Genomic DNA, 19,703 nt, shown 5'->3' on the forward strand with positions numbered 1-19,703 from the left:
CTCGGTCGCCCTGTGGTCTCTCTGGGCTTCCGTTGATCACGAGCAAGATGGCAGCCTCCGAGACGGTTAGGCTACGGCTTCAATTTGATTACCCTCCTCCAGCTACCCCGCATTGCACGGTCTTCTGGCTTCTGGTGGACCTAAACAGATGCCGAGTCGTCACTGATCTCATCAGTCTCATCCGCCAGCGATTCGGCTTCAGTTCTGGGGCCCTTCTAGGTCTCTACCTAGAGGGGGGGCTCTTGCCCCCGGTCGAGAGCGCGCGCTTGGTGAGGGACAACGATTGCCTCAGGTGCGCGCGGCGCGGGGAGACGGCGGCGGGGCGGGCGGCTGGCCGGGGACGCGCCTGCGCACCCGGGGTCGCCTCCGGCCGGGTTTGGGTGAGACTGGGAAAAAAAAAAAATGCAAATGCATGAACCCTGGAGATCTAGACTGGTCTAGCCAAGGCTGGGGCTGAGGAATCTGCATCCTAACTAGTGTCGTTCTCCGGGAGCTTCTGATTTTCAGGTGAACCAAACTTGGAGCAGCTCTCCTGCTCCTGAACAGGGCAGGTGCTTCTTCCAGCCTTGATTTAGGGAACCCGCACCCAGCCAGGCACTGTGTTCCGTGCACATGGTGGCAAATGTCTGGGAGCCTGGCCTTCCTTGGCATACTCTCAGGGTCATCTGCCCGGAGACCAGACGGAGAAAAAAACAGTCCTGTTTTCTTCCTAACGCTCTGGTTGTCCCACTTTAGTTCCTGTGCAGTATCCGCTGAGACTTCTGGTGGGCGACATTCTGTGTCTCACTAGGCGTTTGGGGTTCACCCAAATAGGTGTTTGGATCCTTCTCTTTGTGCATCAGGACACACAGGAATAATTTGAAATATGCTTTTGGAAATTTTAGAAAATGGTAGGTGAGTATCCAGGGGCAGTTGTAGTATGAATTGCCAATACCTCGTGGTCTCAGTCAGATAGTGAGATGTGATCATTCCAGTTCAGATTCTCATTTTGGACTGATTTGTCACCACCACCTCATTAAGCCTAAGCTACAGTGAATTTCGGAATTGTGAGCCAGGCTACATCCTGTTGCTTGCCTTTTGTTGTTGAAAATTGTTTTCCCCGAAGCATGTCAGATTCACAAGATTTCTTCATAACATCAGAGAATTTAATTTGGAATAATGACTATATCTTTGAGTGTCTCTTAAGTCAGGAATGCTATGACTTATTAACAATATTCAGCTGTTTCAAATGACAATTTGAAATAGCCCAAATTTCAAATAATGTTCTTTTCTCTTTTTATTGACTGTAATAGGCCTCCATTTGCTCTGAAATTTAGGGACCAATTAAATATTACAGATTAAGGACTGTATCCCCTCCTATTAAGTTTACTTTCCCAACTGTCCCCTGTCTAATGAATTAATAACTTACTGATTGCTAGCTAAGTACAGTTATACTTCACTTAATGAATCATCTAGGAATTACACTGTTTATAATGAAGCTCACAATGTCAAAAACAATGGTGAAAGTTGTTATAAGTAATAATTAGAGCACAATGGCAGGCAGATTCCTTCTAAATGCCTCAAATGCCCAAATGCATATGATGAGAAATCCTCTACAGGGGCTGATAACAACGTATTTCAGTGGTAGAGCACTTGCCTAGTATGTGCAAAGCCCTGGGTCAAATAACCAGCACTTGGGGGGAGGGGGGAACAGGGGGACGGACTTCTGTAGCTGGCTTCAATGATAAATAGGGACAATCCTGTAGGAGGAAACTAAATTTGGGAATGTTTTGTTTCATGTTCCCCGAATCATTGTCTTCCCCTGACAAATTCACTTTTTTTTCAGAGCTACAAAGGAAACATATTCTCTGTTGTCAGTTACCTAATATTGTTGAAGTACACCCAAATACATAGCTTTGTGCTTCTGAATACTATCTTCTTGTGTGGTGCAGTCAGTTAGATTGAATAGTTTGATCAACTTATACTGCTAAGTACAGAAGATGATTGAGAAAAGAGAGATCAAGCCAGGTGCAATGGCACATTCCCATAAGCCCAGCAACTTGGGAGGCTGAGGTAGGAGGACTGAGAAATTGAGCCAGTCTGGTATTTAGCAGTATCCTGTTTTAAATTTTATAAAAATTAAGAAGTCTGGGGCTATAGCTGTGGTTAGAACACTTGGGTTCCATCCCCAGTACTGCACCTGCCCCCACAAAAAGGAGAGAGATCCTGGAACAAAAGTGGTCAGGGAATTGAGCAGTACCTTGAAGTTTGGGCACATATTAGATGGCTAAAGTGCAGTTGTAGAGGCAAAAAAAAAAATCAGAGGAGACAAGCCTGCTGATCAGAAGAATTCTGTTGGAAGTGCTGGGGAATTGTTAAGTCTGATGAGGAAAGGTAGAGCCAGGTTGTGAGAATCCTGAGAAATAATCTTTGAGGCCCCTGTGTGCCATTGTCTTTTCCTCATAATTCATTCTCTTAAACCCCAGGAATCTGACTGGACATCTGCACCCAGACTGTTGACAGTGAGCTCCTGAGGTTGGTCTTTAGGTCCCATGAGAAGAGGAAGTGCTCCTACTTGCTTGGAGACCCCTGTGTTAGTTTGCCAGGGCTGCTATAACAAAATACTGCAGATGGATGGCTTCAGCGACAATGATTTCTCATGATATTGCAGATTTGGTTTCTTCTGAGGCCTCTCATTAGTTTGTAGAAGGCATCCTTTTCCCTATGTGCTTACATGGGCTTTTCTCTGTGTGCATTCCTGGTATTTTTCTTTGTCCAAATTTCCTCTAAGGAGACCAGTCAGATTGGATCAGGATCCACCCTAATGGCCTCATCTTGACCTAATCACCTCTTTAAAAGTTCTGTCTCTTCATACAGTCACAAGAGGTACTGGGACTTAGGGCTTCTACATATGAACTTTAAGGGGCCACAGTTGAGCTCATAACAGCTCCCGAAGAGGGTTTCACAGAGGTTTGGTTGCAGCAACAGGTTTGGACAGTGACCAGGTAGAAGAGAGCTTTCAGTTGAAGTCATACTGTGAGGAAATAAAGTGCACTCCCTCCTCTCTCACTCTTTCAAATGCCTACAGTATTTGATCAAATGTTAGAAGTGGGTTCTCATTTCATATTCCTGTAGTCAGTACAAAGTCAAACCTCTCTAAAGCATCTATGACTCTGTGACTCACAAACTGTGTGCTTTTGGTCAGGTAACTTTTTACCTGTCTGAAGGTGGCAATGTGGCTGCTGCCACCAGCTGCGAGACAGGAGGGAGGCTGCAGGGAACTGGTGGGATCCAAAGGAGTGAAGCTTTCCTTTCACCTTCCTTGTTGAATTTCATGTTCGGTTGATGAGACAAGTTCATCAAAAATCCACCAACGTCTCCTTCAGAGGACTAACATCGTTCATTGTATTAATGAAAATTAGAACTAACATGGATAGCACTTGTTTTGAGCCAGGCATGCTTTAGATATATAATAGTTCATTTGAGTACTATAATTATTATCATTATCCTCATTTTTATAGATGAGAAGGGCTGAGGTAATGGCTTTTTAAAAATTAATTACAGTGGCAGAAAGAGGATTTTTAACCCAGGCAATCATTTTGACCTTGGTAAGATGACAGTATAAGAAAGTAGGTGTCAGGTGGGGCAGATGGGCATGTCTATATTTCTGTATAATAAAATCCTAGAAGCAAAATTACAAATATAAAAGGGAGTATTTGCATTTTGATAATACCACCCATTTTTCCCTGCAAAGATTTGAATAAAAAGTAGAGGATATGTTTTAGAAGTTCCTTGAAATCAAATTTCTGTCGTTGCTAATTAATTAACCCAGGTAATTCACTTCAGTTTATAAAAGAATAATTGCATTCACTTTTGTTTGTAGAAGACAGCTCCATTTGTTATCTGTAGTTCATATAGAGAAATGAACATTACTAAAGCAAGCATACCCCCTGTAATTTGAGGGCAGTGGCACATGCCTATAATCCCAGCAGCTTGGGAGGCTGAGGCAGGAGAATCCCTAGTTCAAAGCCAGCTTTAGCAATTTAGTGAAGCCCTAAGCAACTCAGCGAGACCCTGTCTCCAAATACTCTATAAAAAAGGGCTGGAGATATAGCTCAGGGGTTAAGCACCTATGGGTTTAATCCCTGGTACTAAAAAAAAAGAAAAGAAAAAAAAAAAGGCAATCAAACAGACTTAAGGAGACCATTTCTTGTTCCCCAGGTGACATTTTGCCTCACTCTGTTCATATTTGTTCCTTGTGGGGAACAGTAGCTAGTGAGGCTGCAGTAATCAGTCAGATACCTATACACGCAGTGTCTTAAGGAGGAATAAGGGTCGGGTATGTAACTCAGTGGAAGAGCCCTTGTCTAGCATGCACAAAGCCCTGGGTTTTGTTCCCAGGACCACAAACAAAACAAAAAAATGGGTGAGGTGATGCTTTAGAAAGCATGATGGTGTTACCAGCTCCAGGGAAAAGTATGAATGCTGCCTAAACTGGGTGCAGCATTTGCTGTCTTGTATGTAGGGACTTAATAAACTATAATGTCCGAGCAGGAAGTTGAGTAGCTATTTGAAGTTTGGGGAAGAGTTTGGTCCTAATTAGTCATCTCACAATTGAAGCTTGAATCATAGCATTGCTAAAAGTTAAACAAATTAATAAAAAATGTCAAGGAAAAAAATCTGATATTCTGGAACTTATTCAATGTTAGATTCACAGGATGCCACACTAGATTGTGCCAGTTAAGAATGACTTCTTTGCTGTTAAATATTGAGGCCTTTAGAAGGGAATAGAGGGCTGGGGATGTGGCTCAAGCGGTAGCGTGCTCGCTTGGCATGCATGCAGCCCGGGTTCGATCCTCAGCACCACATACAAACAAAGATGTTGTGTCCACCGAAAACTAAAAAGTAAATATTAAAAAAAAAAAAATTCTCTCTTTCTCTCCCTCTCTCTCTCTCACTCTCTCTTTAAAAAAATAAAAGAAGAAGAAGGGAATAGAGAGGATATGTTTTTATAATATAAATCCCTGGTCATTCAGAGTTTTATTTCTGTCTTTATTTTCTCCTACTCGGTAGCTATTATTTTATCTTGATTTGTGAATTTCTAAATAGTTGTTTGTTGAAAAATAATTGAGGATTTTTCTCATTTACTACTTTGAGGAGGTAAATCAACAAGATTATTGGGCTTTAAAAAGTTAAGGAATGCGGATTGGGGTTGTGGCTTGGTGGTAGAATGCTTGCCTAGCATGTGTGAGGCCCTGGGGTTCGATTCTCGGCACCACATAAAGATAAATAAATAAAGGTATTGTGTCCATCTACAACTAAAAGATATTTCTAAAAAAATAAAGAATGCTTATACATATGCCCTTATTCACCAATTAACCCTAACCCCTAACCCTAACCAATTATACTTTATTTTCAAATATGACTGTATCTTTCCCTGTTCACTCAGGATTAGCTATTGCCAGTTCATTGGGGAAAATTGCTATTCTATAATGAAATAATTTTGGATGCAGTGTGTATTAGTCCAGGTTCTCCAGAAAAACAAAACTGTTGCAGGATTTCTACACAGAGAGACAGGGCACCAGTGTTCCACAGGAAGCAGTGTTTATTTTGTGCCAGCACAGACTCAGCAGATTCACATCCAAAGGCCAAGTTTCGATTGCAGCAGGACTTCCTCTCCTCCTTTCCTCCCATTGCATATTATCCCCTTTGTCTCCCCTATATGGAAAAATACATTTTGCGTCGGTATTCTGTACTATAAAATCATAAAGAAGTTACCACAGAGCTGTGCAGCCCCACCTTTCCTTTGTCTGGTGAATGCATATGTACATGGCTATTGAAGGCATCATGTTGTCTGACAGTCAAGCATGTACACACAGATCTGGCCTTGCTTTGCTGCTGTGCCTGTTTGGAGAGGGCTTCGCTTCTTCCACAAAACCAATAGGAAAAACACATGATTTAATATAAGGAATTAACTTACACAGTTGGGGAAGCTGAGAAATCTCAAGATCTGTAGTAAATAAGCTGGAGACCAGAGGGTCAGTCGTGTGATTCTAATCCAAGTCTGACTCTGAAGGCCGGAGAAGTCTGATATCCCAGCTTGAAGGGTCAGACAGAAAGCAAATTCTCTAAGGCCCTTTTGTTCTCTTTTGGTAATTAGTGGATTGGATGAGGCCAACCCACATGCGGAAAAGCAGTTTACATAGTCTTACAATTTATACGTTAATTTCACCCAGAAATACTCTCATAGACATGCCATGGACAAAAAATAATGCTTAAACAAATGTCTGGGCACCCATACCTCAGGCAAGTTGACACATAAAATTAACCATCACAAACTGTCATGCAATTTTATGGGCATCTGTCACTATTCCAGAGAACATAAATTGTGTAGTATTTCCCTAAGTTTAAACAAAAAATAATAATCAAATCTCATATTACTTCTTATTATTTTTAAGTATATATTTATTTTTAATTGTCAGTTATTGTACATATTTATAAGGAACGATGATATTGTAGTACATGTATACAATGTGTAATGATTTGATGAGGGTCACTGGCATATCTGTTACCTCAGGCAGATGTCATTTCTTTGTGTTGGGAACATTCAAAATTCTCTCTACTAGCTATTTGGGAATATTTGTTAATTGTTGTCAACCATAGTTATCCTATGGTGCTGTAGAACACTCTTCCCGGGATCTGATAATCACTATTATATTTTTTTATTTCTTTGAAATCAAATTTTTAGCTTCCAAATGTGAGAGTACATAGTATTTTTCTTTCTGCAGCTGCATTATTTTAATTAACAGAATGTCCTCTAGTTCCATTCATGTTGCTGCAAATGAAAGAATTGTATTCCTTTTATGACTGGTCAATTTTGCACTGCACACACATATCACATCTTCCTAATCCACTTATCTGTTGATGGGCACCTAGGTTGATTCCATATTTTGGCTATTAAAAATAAAATTTCATTTTTTAAAAAGCAACACATTCCAAAACAAAAATGTTTAAGTTAGCAATTATTACCTTTTAGGGTAGGTAACATACATGTAGTGAAAGATAATGAGTTTTGAGGCTAGACAGGTTTGAATTGCTTTCCTGCTACTTATTAGCTTATCAGCTGGGGATCTCGAGTAACTTACCTGTCTGAACTATAATTTTGTAGCTTGTAAAAAAAAACAAAAATGAAAAAACCTACTTTCTTGTGGTTTTTGATCAGAGAAAATGTGTAGAAAATATTTGAGACACGGTATTCAGTAAGTAAAACTGGCCTATGAAAGATGACCATAAGTCGTGCTATATGGGCCATTTTGTCAAAAAGAGCCTTTGTTTTCCTTAAGTGACATGACAGTTTTTCACTGCTGGTAGTGACCATTTGCAGAATCATCTCAATGTATAGCTACATCCTAGAGTCATACTTATGAATTGCTCACTCTAGCTTTCTCTCTTGTTTTTTTTTTTTTTTTTTGACAGAGTTAAGTTAGAAGAGAGAGAAATTCCTGAGACTTCTGTAGTAGTCAGTAATGGAGATGATATTCCTTTACCATCTAGAAAAGCAAAGAAGCGGGCTTATAAGTTGGAGGAGGATGAAGAATCAGAACTAGGTTATAGATATTCAAAGAAGCAGTGGAAGAAGCAAGACAACAATAATATTAATAAGAAGGTCGTGGATCTGGAACCAAAAGCTGTCACAGAACAGACTGGGAAGAAAAAAGGCAAGAGAAAAAATAAAGCAACATGTTGCCCAGTAGATGAGGAGGAAGAAGACACCAAAAAGAGAACACCAAAGAAAAAGGAGAAATATGAAAATAAAAAACAGACCAAGAATTCCAAGTGTCCTAAAGCACAGATGTCAAAAGAGGGGATCACCCAGAAGTATACTCCTCAGAAAGGTTCTGCTAAAAACAGTCTTGTGAAAGTCAGAAGAAAAGGTGGGAGAGTCACAAGTTCAAAAGACAGCCCCAATTCCTCCTCGGAGTCTGAGTCTAGTTCTAGTCCGGATTCGAACAGTGATGATATCAGCAATGTCACATTGGAGGTTAGAAATTCTTCAGAGAAACTATCAACTGAGTTATCAAAAGAAGGACCTTTTACAAAAAATACAGTTGTAAACAAACTGGTTGCAAAAGCTGCCATTACCACCAGCAAAGGCAAGATCAGAGCCTCATCTTCTAGTTCAGATTCCGCATCAGATTCAGAGGAGCAGTGCATTGTGTCCAAGAGCACTCCGGAGTATGCTACAGATTTCCTAAAGACAGTAGGCCTCTTTTCAGGAAGGGGCTGTCCAGGTCCAGGGCTGACAGTACAGACTCCAAGTTCCATAGGGTGGAAATTTTGGGAATCAAATACTAGCAAACAGGCTCCTGGTCCTCTTCCCAGTGTGTCTCTCCCCACCAGTTTAGGAAGAGGATGGGGGAGAGGAGAGGATCTTCTTTCTTGGAAGGGAACAAGAGGTCGGGGCATGCGAGGGAGAGGTCGAGGACGAGGGCATGCTGTTTCCTGTGTTTTAAATACTAGCACTGAATATCAGAAGCAGCAGCAATTAAATGAGATAGTAACAAATTCATCTACTATTATCCAGGTAAGTATTGTTTATTATGAGTTGACTACTTTTTTTCTCCATGGAGAAAGTAGTCATGTCACGTGGACTCCATGTCACGAGCTCCCATTTTCTCACCAGTAATGAAGTCACGTGACTAATGCTGTTTTTCAGAATCCAGTAGCAATACACAAGAAGGACTATAGTCTATTACCACTGTTAGCAGCTGCCCCTCAAGTCGGAGAGAAGATTGCATTTAAGGTATATTTTAAAACAGCAACAATTACAACAAAAAAGGTTAGCTCCCCTTCCAAATAAACTTATTTAGCAAGTCATGTTGAATAATATTTATAAAAACCCTTTTCCCTGGAACACCAGTGTGACCAAAGTTTCATGGATGGGGCCTCAGACTGGTGAGGGTGGGCACTGCATGTTTTCTTCCAGGGGCAGGTTGGTAAGACAGAGGAGCCATGGGGATAAGAGAGGATAAGAGAGAGGGCTTGTGTACTCGTAGGTTTTTTTCTTTTTCAGCTTTTGGAACTAACATCTGATTACTCTCCTGATGTCTCTGACTACAAGGTAAGCTTGTTTATTTAAAAATAATTAATTCAGCTGGATATGTTAGCATGTGCTTGTAGTCCCAACTGCTCAGGAGGCTGAGGCAGAGACAGCTTTAGCCAGGAGTTCAGGGCCAGCATAGGCAACATAGTGAGACAAAGTTGTCAGTATACTATTAAGATTAAAGTTATATTTAATACTACTTGCTTGGATAAAATAGTTCTTTTTTTTTCATTAAAGTCATAAAGTAGAAGATAAAATTACTTATCAAAGTGTAAACTTATTAAAATTATCACTGTTGTTGGGAGTGGTGGCACACGCTTGTAATCCCAGTGGCTCAGGCAGCTGAGGCAGGAGGATCTTGAGTTTAAACCTAGCCTTAGCAACTCAGTGAGGCCCTAAGCAATTCAGCAAAACCCTGTCTCTAAATAAAATATAAAAAAAGGGCTAGGGATGTGGCTCAGTGGCTAAGTGCCCTTGGGTTAAATCTCTGGTACAAAATAAAAAAAGAAAGATGAGTCCTATATTTTTGCATTCATCTTAAGTGCTGTTTTCTAGCTTGATCAGTTGATTTATTTAATTCTATTCCAAAGAAAATAGTCTCTCAAGGCCCTTGACCCCCACTGAACCTGGTTTTTAGAAGTACCTGTTGTCTATACTCAGAAAGCCTGGGAAGGTGCAGGAGGAACCGATTAGTTGGCCTTCCTGTGTGTCCCCAAAGACCACCCATTGTCTCATTGCCCACCAGCAACCATAGGGTAATGCCTCCTCTTGATGCATTTGAAAACCAGCTCCCAAATCTGAGGGACCTGGGAGGAAGGAAATTATAAACTTACCAGTAAGAAAGTACCTTCCTGTTTCAGCCTTAAGGGACTGTACTCAGCCCTTAGGATGGCCCCGACAGCATCAGAAATGGGAGCCGCACGACTTGGGTATGGGTGGCCTCTCCTATTAAAGGCTGTGATGGCCAGTCCCACCTGAGTACATCATCCTAGCCTATTTTTCTCCATTTCTCTTATTTAGTGACTTTTGATGACCTAGTGTATTCTTGGCCTTTCTTTAAGTTCTGTAGATGTCTACCATTTATGATTAAAATGTATCTATTTTGCCTCTGAAATTATTTCAGTATACTCAGATAGAATGATTATAAATCTGCTGTTCTTATTTCCCCTACATGTTGATTTATTTTTCATGCTTTTTATTGAAATAGAATTCAAACACATAAAACTTGCTATTTTAACCATTTTAAAGTCTACAATTCAGTGGTTTATAGTATTTTCACAGTGTTTTATATGTTGATTTTTGACTTGGACTTTTATTTTTGAAAGGAAGGAAAAATATTAAGCCACAATCCAGAGACCCAGCAAGTAGATATAGAAATTCTCTCATCCTTACCTGGTGAGTCTTTTGGAAATGAATTTGAAAATTTAGACTCTTCATATCTACAATGGCTTCTGAATAGCATTAATATACAGAGATGTTCTCTTTCTCAACTTAACCTAGCACCTGTAACTGGCTGTGTTCACCACTCTGTCCGCACCCCACACCTCTGGGGCCTGCACGCCTACTCCTTGGATTGTGTCTACTAAGATATATTGGATTGGTTCTCAAAGCTGATGGGCTACTTGTTCTTATTGTATTTGTGTGACTTCATAAAGGATTATATGAGCTGGTGAAAACTGATTTCAAAAAGAGTTATTTTTAGGAAACAATTGAATGCTGACTCAGGAGTATTACTGAAAAAAAATGCTATTAAATTATATATGAGTGGGTCAGCTATAAAAGATTGGGAAGACTTTGGTAAAAGTCTAAGAAGATTCTGTCCTTAGTTGCCTTGCAAAGTTTTGCATTCTTACATCACTTTAAAAAGAAAATCCTGGGCTGGGATTGTGGCTCAGTGGTCGAGCTCTTGCCTAGCATGTGTGAGGCACTGGGTTCGAATCTCAGCACCACATATAAACAAACAAATAAATGAATGAATAAAAAAAATAAAATCTAAAAAGAAAGAAAGAAAATCCTAAATTGGAACTTATAGACAATGTATTAGGGGTATGGTTTATAAAAGAAAGACATCTCTATTCAGTAAACTCAAGACCTACTTAGCTGTCTTTCAAAAAGATTGGCAAAATAAAGTGTCTACAATGTGTGTGTATACATATACTCTCACATTTTATTTTTTTGGTGGTGCTGGGAATCAAACCCAGGGTCTTGTGTGTCTTAGTTGAGTATTTGCACATTATTGTCACTGGTTCCTTGCTTTGTCCTGATTAATCCTACCTGTTTTGGTTCTGGATAAGACAGCTTTTATCACAAGGACCTTAACTTAGAGTATGTTGCAGGGGTCCTTAACCAGAGAGCAGGGGAGTTGACTTTCTCTTTAGCAGACTCTAAAGCAATTAATTTTTTCCTTATACAAGTCAGTGAATGAAAGACTAAAAATTCCACCGAGCATGGTGGCACATAACTATAATCCCAGCCACTTGGGATTTCGAGTTCAAAGCCAGCCTCAGCAAGAGCAAGGCTGAGCAACTCAGCGAGACCCTGTCTTAAAATAAAATCCAAAGTCAGGCTTGGGATGTGGCTCAGTGGTCAAGTGCCCCTGAGTTCAATCCCTGGTCGGAAAAAAAGTGGTAAAAAATTTAAAAGTCATCACCAAAAAATAATAATAATAATAGTAAAAAGGGCTGGGGATATAGCTCAGTGACAGAGCATCACTGGGATCAATATTCCGTATACCTAACTAATACCCCTCCCCCCCAAGAAAAGAAGATGATGATGACAATGACAGCTGGAAAGCCAGTGTAAGTTATATCTAAACATTTACTTAATATCACAAAGTGATTTTATTGAAAAACTCTTTTGACTGATTTCTGTCTATTGAACTTTTAAATCTTTCTTTCTCCCACTCCTTCCTCCCAGTACTAGGAACTGAACCCAGGGGCACTCCACCCCTGAGGCTTTTTTTTTTTTTTTTTTTTTTTTTGACATAGGATCTTGCTAAAGTTGGTCTTGAACTTGTGATTCACCTTCGTCAGCCTCCTGAGCTGCTGGGATTACAGGCCTACGCCACCATGCCCCGTTTTTTCCATATTTTTAGTGGCACGTTTTAGTTGTACATAGTGATGGGATTTGTTGTTATATTTATGCATGCTATTTATTTATTTATTTATTTATTGGTACTAGGAATTGAATTCAGGGGCACTCAACCACCGAGTCACATCCCCAGCCCTATTTTGTATTTTATTTAGAGACAGGTTCTCACTGAGTTGCTTAGCACCTTACCATTGCTGAGGTTGGCTTTGAACTCCAGATCCTCCTGTCTCAGCCTCCCAAGCTGCTGGGATTACAGGTGTGTGCCACCACGCCTGGCCTTGTGCATGCTATTTTTAATTTTGAGATAGGATTTTGCTAAGTTGCCAAGGCTGGCCTAAAACTTGCTATCCTCTTTCCTCAGTCTATAGCATTGCTGGGATTACAGGTGTAGGCCATGGGGCCCAGCTCTAGCTTTCTCCAGATGAGGTTTTATTTATAGAAATCCCTATTCTTAGGAATGATGGACAGAAGTTTGTGCATGGTCAAATTCTAGTGACACAAACCTAATCACTGCATGTCAAGTTGTTGACAATGACAATATCTAATTACAATTTTTCTTTTTTTTTTTTTTTTTGGTGCATATGTATATGGTACTGGAGATTGAACCCAAGAGTACTGTACCACTGAGGTACATCCCCAGCCCTTTTAATTTTAATTTTTATTTTTAGACAGTGTCTTGCTAAGTTGCCCAGACTGATCTTGAACTTGTGATCCTCCTACCTCAGCCTCCTGAGTCACTAGGGTTACAGGCATGTGCCACCATGCCTAGCTAGCACTTTTCTTTGGGGCATCAAGAAATGACTACTGCTAGGTGTGGTGGCACACACCTGTAATCTCAGCAATTTAGCAAGGCCCTAAGCCACTTAGCATCTCCAAATAAAAAATTTAAAAGGGCTAGGGATATAGTTCAGTGGTAAAGTGCCTCTGCGTTCAATCCCTAATGCCAAAAAACAAAACAAACCAAACAACCTCCTGGGCACAGAGGCATATGTGATCCTAACAACTTGGGAAGCTGAGGCAGGAGGATCACAAGTTGGAGGCCAGCTTCAGATAGTTAGCAAAACTCTGTCTCAAAAAAATTAAAAGGGCGGGGAATGTAGCTCAATGGTAGAGTACCTCTAGTTTCAATTTCCAGTATTGGAAAACAAAAACAAAAAACCTACCTGTTCTTTAAGAAAAATACAAGTAGTTCTCAATTTACATAGTTCTGATATACATGAATTTCAGTTACCATGGTTTGGTTAAATACTAAATAGTGTCTGTCCCCCAACAATACCAGGCAAGTATTTAGCATCAGTCCCCCATAATACTAGGTATGTTAACTGTAATTGCATTAAGTACTGATAGTTCTTCAGTCCACAAATCACTGTGTAAATAACAGATGTGCCTCCTGATGAGTGACGAGTCACGTCACTTCTTTCAGAGTCTGTCACTGACTGCTCACTGTACATCTAACATTCTGTACAGATGGCAGATGGTTGTGCTGCCTCCTTGTCTCTTAGTGTAAAACCTTGTACATTTTTAAAAAACATTTTAAAAACGTGAAAGTACAGTAGAGAAACAAAAGTGAGAATGCTGGACTCTCCCTCGCCTGCGTCAGTGGAGTCACAGGTGAAGTGGCTGACTGGGGAAGTCCACTGTGCCACTTTTGTGAACTTCCTGACATACAGAAGGCGGCTGTGATGAAAAGTCCCAGCAGTGGCACCAGTGGAAAGCTTCACTAAGATTCCACACAGTGAAAAGGAAACGCTCAGAGCTACTTCTTGACATTAGAAGCTCTGAGAATAAAATGTTGAAAGCTGATCCACACCTCGAAGGGACTGTGATAGTCTGCCAGGCAGGGAAAAGCTGTGCCATCTGTATCATAAGCTATGTGACATGACGGCAGCATCGTTCCAACCGCCCTCGATAAGTTTCTTATGAAGAAATAAAGTGCTTTACCTTTCAGTTTCTAATGTTTGAAATAAAAATGGACTACAGAAATATTTTTACTAATTTTCATTTCTCTATATAGTGAGAGTCGTTGATGTTTTGATGACAATTTTGAAAAATTTCAAGACAACCATATTTTTTCCCGTTGATTGATAAGATAGTTTTGTCTCGCAGGGTTTTTTTCCCAATCCCATACTACTGTGGGAGCCTGAAACCTGCCTCTGTTTCCAAATAGTATGCATATGTGATTTCTGGGACTGAACGACATTGTATGTCACCTTGCCTTATTGAAACATATGAATTATCTTTTTGGATCATCTTGTGGTTCAATGTTCAGTTCTGGGATTAGTAGTGACAATTCCTCAAGCTCATTTTAAAGGAAAGGTTGTTGATGAACGGTCAGGAAGTGACCATGTTGTGGCACTGGTTCTCTAAGGGTCATCTGTGAAGAGTGCTCCCTGATCTCTTGTACACCCAACTTGTATATCAGTTGGTGATTTATTTGTGACTGTTTCCCCAATGATAGAAATTCTCTATAGAGAAATATTTTAACTATTGAGGAATAACTTATTGTCTTTTATCCCTGCCTTCTGGTTTCAGCCTTGAAAGAACCTGGGAAATTTGATTTGGTTTATCACAATGAAAATGGAACCGAGATAGTTGAGTATGCTGTGACACAGGAGAGGAAGGTAGGCATGCTTCTCTTCTTGCCTTGTTTGGTCAGTCATTCTTTTTTTTTTTTTTGGTCATTTTCTTTTGACTGGTAATGTGGGATATGGAAGGTGACATTGTAGCTTCCCAAATTACTTATAATAAAACCATAAAGGGGCCGGGCACCATGGTGCACGCCTGTAATCCCCATGGTTCTTAAGGATGAGACAGAAGGATTGCAAGTTCAAAGCCAGCCTCAGCAACAGCGAGGCACTAAGCAATTCAATGAGACCCTATCTCTAAATAAAATACAAAATAGTGCTGGGGATGTAGCTCAGTGGTTGAGTGCCCCTGAGTTCAATCCCCAGTACCAAAAAAAAAAACATAAAGGATCTAGGCCATGGGGGCAGCTAGTCTTTGCTGTTGAGCGGCAGTAACAAGTGCCAGGTGCTGAGTTGGTGCCATCATGTACCTCAAAGAGCCTATGTGATAAGATACTCAGACTTTTGTTTGATAGTGTGGAGTTGCTTACAAGCATAGTTATATAGGGATTCCAGTAGAAAAATTTTATTGGCATGTACAATTCATAAAAAGTGCACATAAATGTATAGCTTGAACAATTTTTACACATGATCATATCTACATAATCAGACTTAGATAAAGAAATAGAACATGGCTGGGCACAGTGGCGCACAGTTATAATCCCAGCAGCTTGGGAGGCTGAGGCAGGAGGATTGCGAGTTCAAAGTCAGCCTCAGCAACAGCAAGGCACTAAACAACTCAGTGAGACCCTGTCTCAATAAAATACAAAATAGGGCTGGGGATGTGGCTCAGTGGTCAAGTGCCCCTGAGTTCAATCCCCAGTACCAAAAAAAAGAAGAAAGAAAGAAAGGAAGGAAGGAGGGAGGGAGGGAGGAAGACAGAAAGAAAGACAGAAGGAAGAAAGGAAGGAAGGGAGGGAGGGAGGGAATATGAACAGCCTCTAGGAGCTTCCATCCTGTGCCCTTGCGGTCACTCCTTACTCCCAGAATTTTTATACTGAAGAAAATGTTTTCTTAAGACTCTTGTATTTGGAATGTTGTGAATCTTATTCTGGTAGTTTCACTATTGAAAATTCACATTTCATCTGAAACGTTAAGTCGTGGAAGCACTAACCAAACTATATGTTTTCCTGTGTTTTTTAGGTGGATGATACTTTTTTGTCCCAAAGTGCATTTTTAGGGTTGTGATAGGATTGGCAGTTTGGTCCAATCCCCTGTTCTTCTTTATCTGCAATATAAGAGCTCATTTTATTTATTTATTTATTTATTTTTCTTAAAATGTATTCCTGGAAGACTGCATTGGAAAATTGAACCTTGGAGGATTTTTCACTGCATTTTTTTGGGGGGGTGGGGGCACTGGGGATTGAACCCAGGGGTGCTTAACTACTGAGCCACATTCACTATGCCCTTTTAAACAAAGTCTTGAAGTAGAATACAGAGCCAGTAATTACTGGGGTTTTAGAAAAAAATTTTTTTAGATGTTGATGGACTTTTATTTATTTATTTATATGCAGTACTGAGAATCGAACCCAGTGCCTCCCTCACATGCTAGGCTAGAGCTTCACCACTGAGCCACATCCCAGCTGTCATTACTGTTTTTGACACTAGATGGCTCTCAGTATACATCCATGTGGCCCAGCATTAGTGATTACTTGTAAATTGTAGTTTTTGTTTTCAGGCAGCATAGAATAAGAACTACTGAACTTCCAAGAAGGGCATGGGCAGCCTAGTGATACACAGTTGGCCACATCTAGCTCCCAAGAAATCTGCAGGCCACCTGTCCACAGGGGAAATCCTTCTGGCACTTGTAACCTCTTACTCCTTCTGCATTTTCTCAGTCCCTACAACCCCCAGTTGTAAACAAAAGATGAAATGTGTTTAATGTTAAACTTAAGCTACATTTTAGGGAAATGAATTCTTATGTCCTAATTAAACTCAATTTACTGGGACTCAAATTATTCCAGTTCTCAATCATCCTGCACAATAGAAATTTGCCTTCATTGAAGAGTCTGATGTCCATAGTCCAGTCCAAGTTCATCTAGTCTGGGAGCCCCTGGACCAAGGAAGATGCTCTTCAGTTTTAATTTGCATGTCATAGATATGTACTGAAACGTGTATTGATTGATTTGTAATGAGAAATATTATTCTACAAAGAATGAGATTAACCCTGAATGGTGGGATCTTGACTAACTTAAATTTTCTTTTTTTTTTTGGTACTGGGAATTGAACTCAGGGGCACTCGATTACTGAGCCACACCCCAGCCCTATTTTGTATTTTATTTAGAGACAGGATCTCACTGAGTTGCTCAGTGCCTCACCATTGCTGAGGCTGGCTTTGAACTTGATCCTCCTGCCTTGACCTCCCAAACTGCTGGAATTACTTAAATTTTTTAACTTACTAAATCCTATATGACCTCAAAATGAAATGCTTAAACTATTTTGTATTTTTCCTCAGATCACGGTTTTTTGGAGAGAGTTGATTGATCCAAGACTGATTCTTGAATCTCCAAGTACCACCTCAAGTATAGAACATGTCTGAGGATGACCTTTCCACCTCATAGTTTATAAATGTCTTTTTTGTGAAAGTGACTATAACCTGAACTTTTTTTTTTTTTTAAAGAGCATTTGAAAGTCTGGATTTTTTGTTATCTTCATTTGCCTGCATAGGGGGAAAAAAAAAATCTACCTCATCATTTAAAATAATATGGGTGGTTTGTAGACCCCCTGATTTTTCTTCAAGTTGATTTCAGTTAACAAAAGTTAGAACTTGACATTCCCTGCAGACATTGTTATATCCCGATAGTCTGGTTTCTTCTCATTTTCTATTTTTTTGACCATTGAGTAGCGATCGTCAGTAGGAGTTTATAATACCAAGTACAAGAATGTGCTGTGTATCTTGTTTCAATAAGTTTCATTAAGTAACATTTTAAAATATTAAAGCATGTTGCTTGAAATTTTTTAACATTTGAGTTGTTCCATTAAACATGGAGCATCTTATAAATTTCAAGTATGTTATACTTGAAATTGCCAAGAGTTAACAGATAGTTGGGTTTGTTGCAGACAGTGGGTTCAAGAATCCTTTCACATTTTCCTAATTTAAAAATTAAGGATTCTCAGGACCCTCTGTAAGAGCAGTGTGCCTGGAGGAGAACTGTGTTACCTTGGGTAGGGGATTTGCTGTGGGACTTAAGACCATGGAACATGTTATCTTGCTACAAGATGCGAGGCACCTGCTCAGTGGGTTGGAGTGAGGATCTTGAACAGAAACTTCCTTTTTTTTTTCTGTTATTACTCAATACAAAGCAAAAATGGCTAAATATATACTGTGAAAAAGGCTTTCTTCTAACAAAAGATCAGATCCTCCTTCAGCTTTGCAAATTTTTAAATAAAATCATATTGAACATAATGTCCATGTTGAGTCGTGTTTAGTTGAATATTGCAAATTACTGTCTTGGTTAAGTAATGTAAGACATTGCACTTTTCCATAACAACATTTGCCTTCATCAAAGAGTCTGATGTTGCATAGTCCATCCAAGTTCATCCCATCTGGGAGCCACTGGATCATGCAAATTAAAATTTGCATGACATGGATGTGTATTGAAGTGTGTATTTATTGATTGTAATAAGAAATATTAAAAAAAAAAAAAAAGAAATATTACTCTAGAAAGAGTGAGTTTAACCCTGAGTGGTGGGATCTTGGCAGTGGGGTTCTTCATAATATAATTTCTTTCCAGGGTTTGGAAAACAAATTAAGATAAATAATCAATATTAATTGGATCAAAGAGAAGTGTTGATGTCAGGGAATATTTTCAAATTTTAATCAGTTTGAGTTGCCTTTTTCCTCTATAGTGATGGGTAGAGTCCACTAGAAAGTTGATGGTATCAATTTAGGATTCCTGACCAGCTTTGGGAGAAATAAAATATGATAGGTTAGAAAAATAAGTGCTTCACACCCAAAGAATTTAAGTTTGCTTTTTGAAATTTTTGTTTCATTTACATACAGTTGTGTATGTATTGGAACACTATGTAAAATGTACATGTGTTTTTTACTACTTGAAACCAGAGATTTCATCATCATGTGATTCTCCAACTTGGAAGCTCTAAACTATACCACTTACCCAGGAGTGAGAGAGGAAAGGGGAGATGAGAAGGAAAGTACCAGGTACTGGCCACGGAGCAGATCTTTGATTGCTGCTTGGATTAGTCATCTTTACATCACTGGGACAAGAACAACTTAGAGAAGGAAACTTTTATTTTGGCTCATGGTTTCAGAGGTTCAGTCCTTGGTGGGCCAACTCCAAAGCTTTGAGGGAAGCAGAACATCATGGAGGAACTCATTGCAAAGGAAAGCAGCTCTGGCCATGAAGGCCAGGAAACAAAGAGCTCTGCTCACCAGGGACAAAATATGAATCCCAAGGCACACCCCACTGACCTGCTTCCTCCAGACACACCCTATCTGCCTAGAGTTACTACCCAATTGATTCATTCAAGTGGATTAATCCACTGATTAGGTTACAGCTCTCAAAATCTGATTGTTTCATCTCTGAACATTCTTGCATTGTCTCACATATGAGCTTTTAGGGGAGCTCTCATATTCAAACTCCTGGGCTTGATACTCCAGAGGGACCATTCTAAATGAGGAAAGTAGTACTCAGATGCCAGCTTTGTTATTATAGAATTATTCCGTGGGTTTAAAGTAGTAACTCATCTAACTCCTCTCAACTCAGTGTTGAATAACTTGCCAACTACCACCCAATTAGCAGAGGGTGTATTAATCAAGGTACCTGTGATAAGGTACCTGGAATAGACAACCTAAAAGGAGGAAAGATGGATTTTGGCTCATGGTTTCAGTCCATGGTCACTTGACTCTATTGGTTTGGGCCTGTGGCAAGGCAGAACATCTTGTC

At 39.9% G+C, this 19,703-nt stretch overlaps 1 protein-coding gene across 3 annotated transcripts; it reads left to right on the forward strand.

The window, feature by feature from the left end:
• On the forward strand, positions 1 to 18,202 carry Coil (coilin). 3 transcript variants are annotated; one of them, XM_015495437.2, is made up of 7 exons: positions 1 to 292; positions 7,456 to 8,563; positions 8,696 to 8,782; positions 9,053 to 9,100; positions 10,408 to 10,477; positions 14,705 to 14,793; positions 17,252 to 18,202. In XM_015495437.2, the coding sequence occupies exons 1-7, from the start codon at positions 48 to 50 to the stop codon at positions 17,333 to 17,335; spliced, it is 1,731 nt and encodes a 576-aa protein (XP_015350923.1). In that variant the 5' UTR covers positions 1 to 47; the 3' UTR covers positions 17,336 to 18,202. The 3 variants fall into 3 exon arrangements, with proteins under 3 accessions (XP_015350923.1, XP_048644481.1, XP_048644485.1); XM_048788528.1 differs by lacking the exon at positions 1 to 292 and adding an exon at positions 596 to 894; XM_048788524.1 differs by lacking the exons at positions 14,705 to 14,793; positions 17,252 to 18,202 and adding an exon at positions 11,841 to 12,034.
• Positions 18,203 to 19,703: the final 1,501 nt, after the last annotated feature.

This window comes from Marmota marmota, unplaced genomic scaffold (genome assembly GCF_001458135.2).
Source record: "Marmota marmota marmota unplaced genomic scaffold, marMar, whole genome shotgun sequence".
Taxonomy (NCBI): Eukaryota; Metazoa; Chordata; class Mammalia; order Rodentia; family Sciuridae; genus Marmota; species Marmota marmota.

Bases quoted from the DNA above. Each gene is read 5' to 3' on its own strand.
- Coil (XM_015495437.2), top strand. From the start codon at position 48: ATGGCAGCCTCCGAGACGGTTAGGCTACGGCTTCAATTTGATTACCCT. The intron at 293-7,455 runs GTGCGCGCGGCG...TTTTTTTGACAG, and splicing joins AGGGACAACGATTGCCTCAG to AGTTAAGTTAGAAGAGAGAG. The intron at 9,101-10,407 runs GTAAGCTTGTTT...TATTTTTGAAAG, and splicing joins CTGATGTCTCTGACTACAAG to GAAGGAAAAATATTAAGCCA.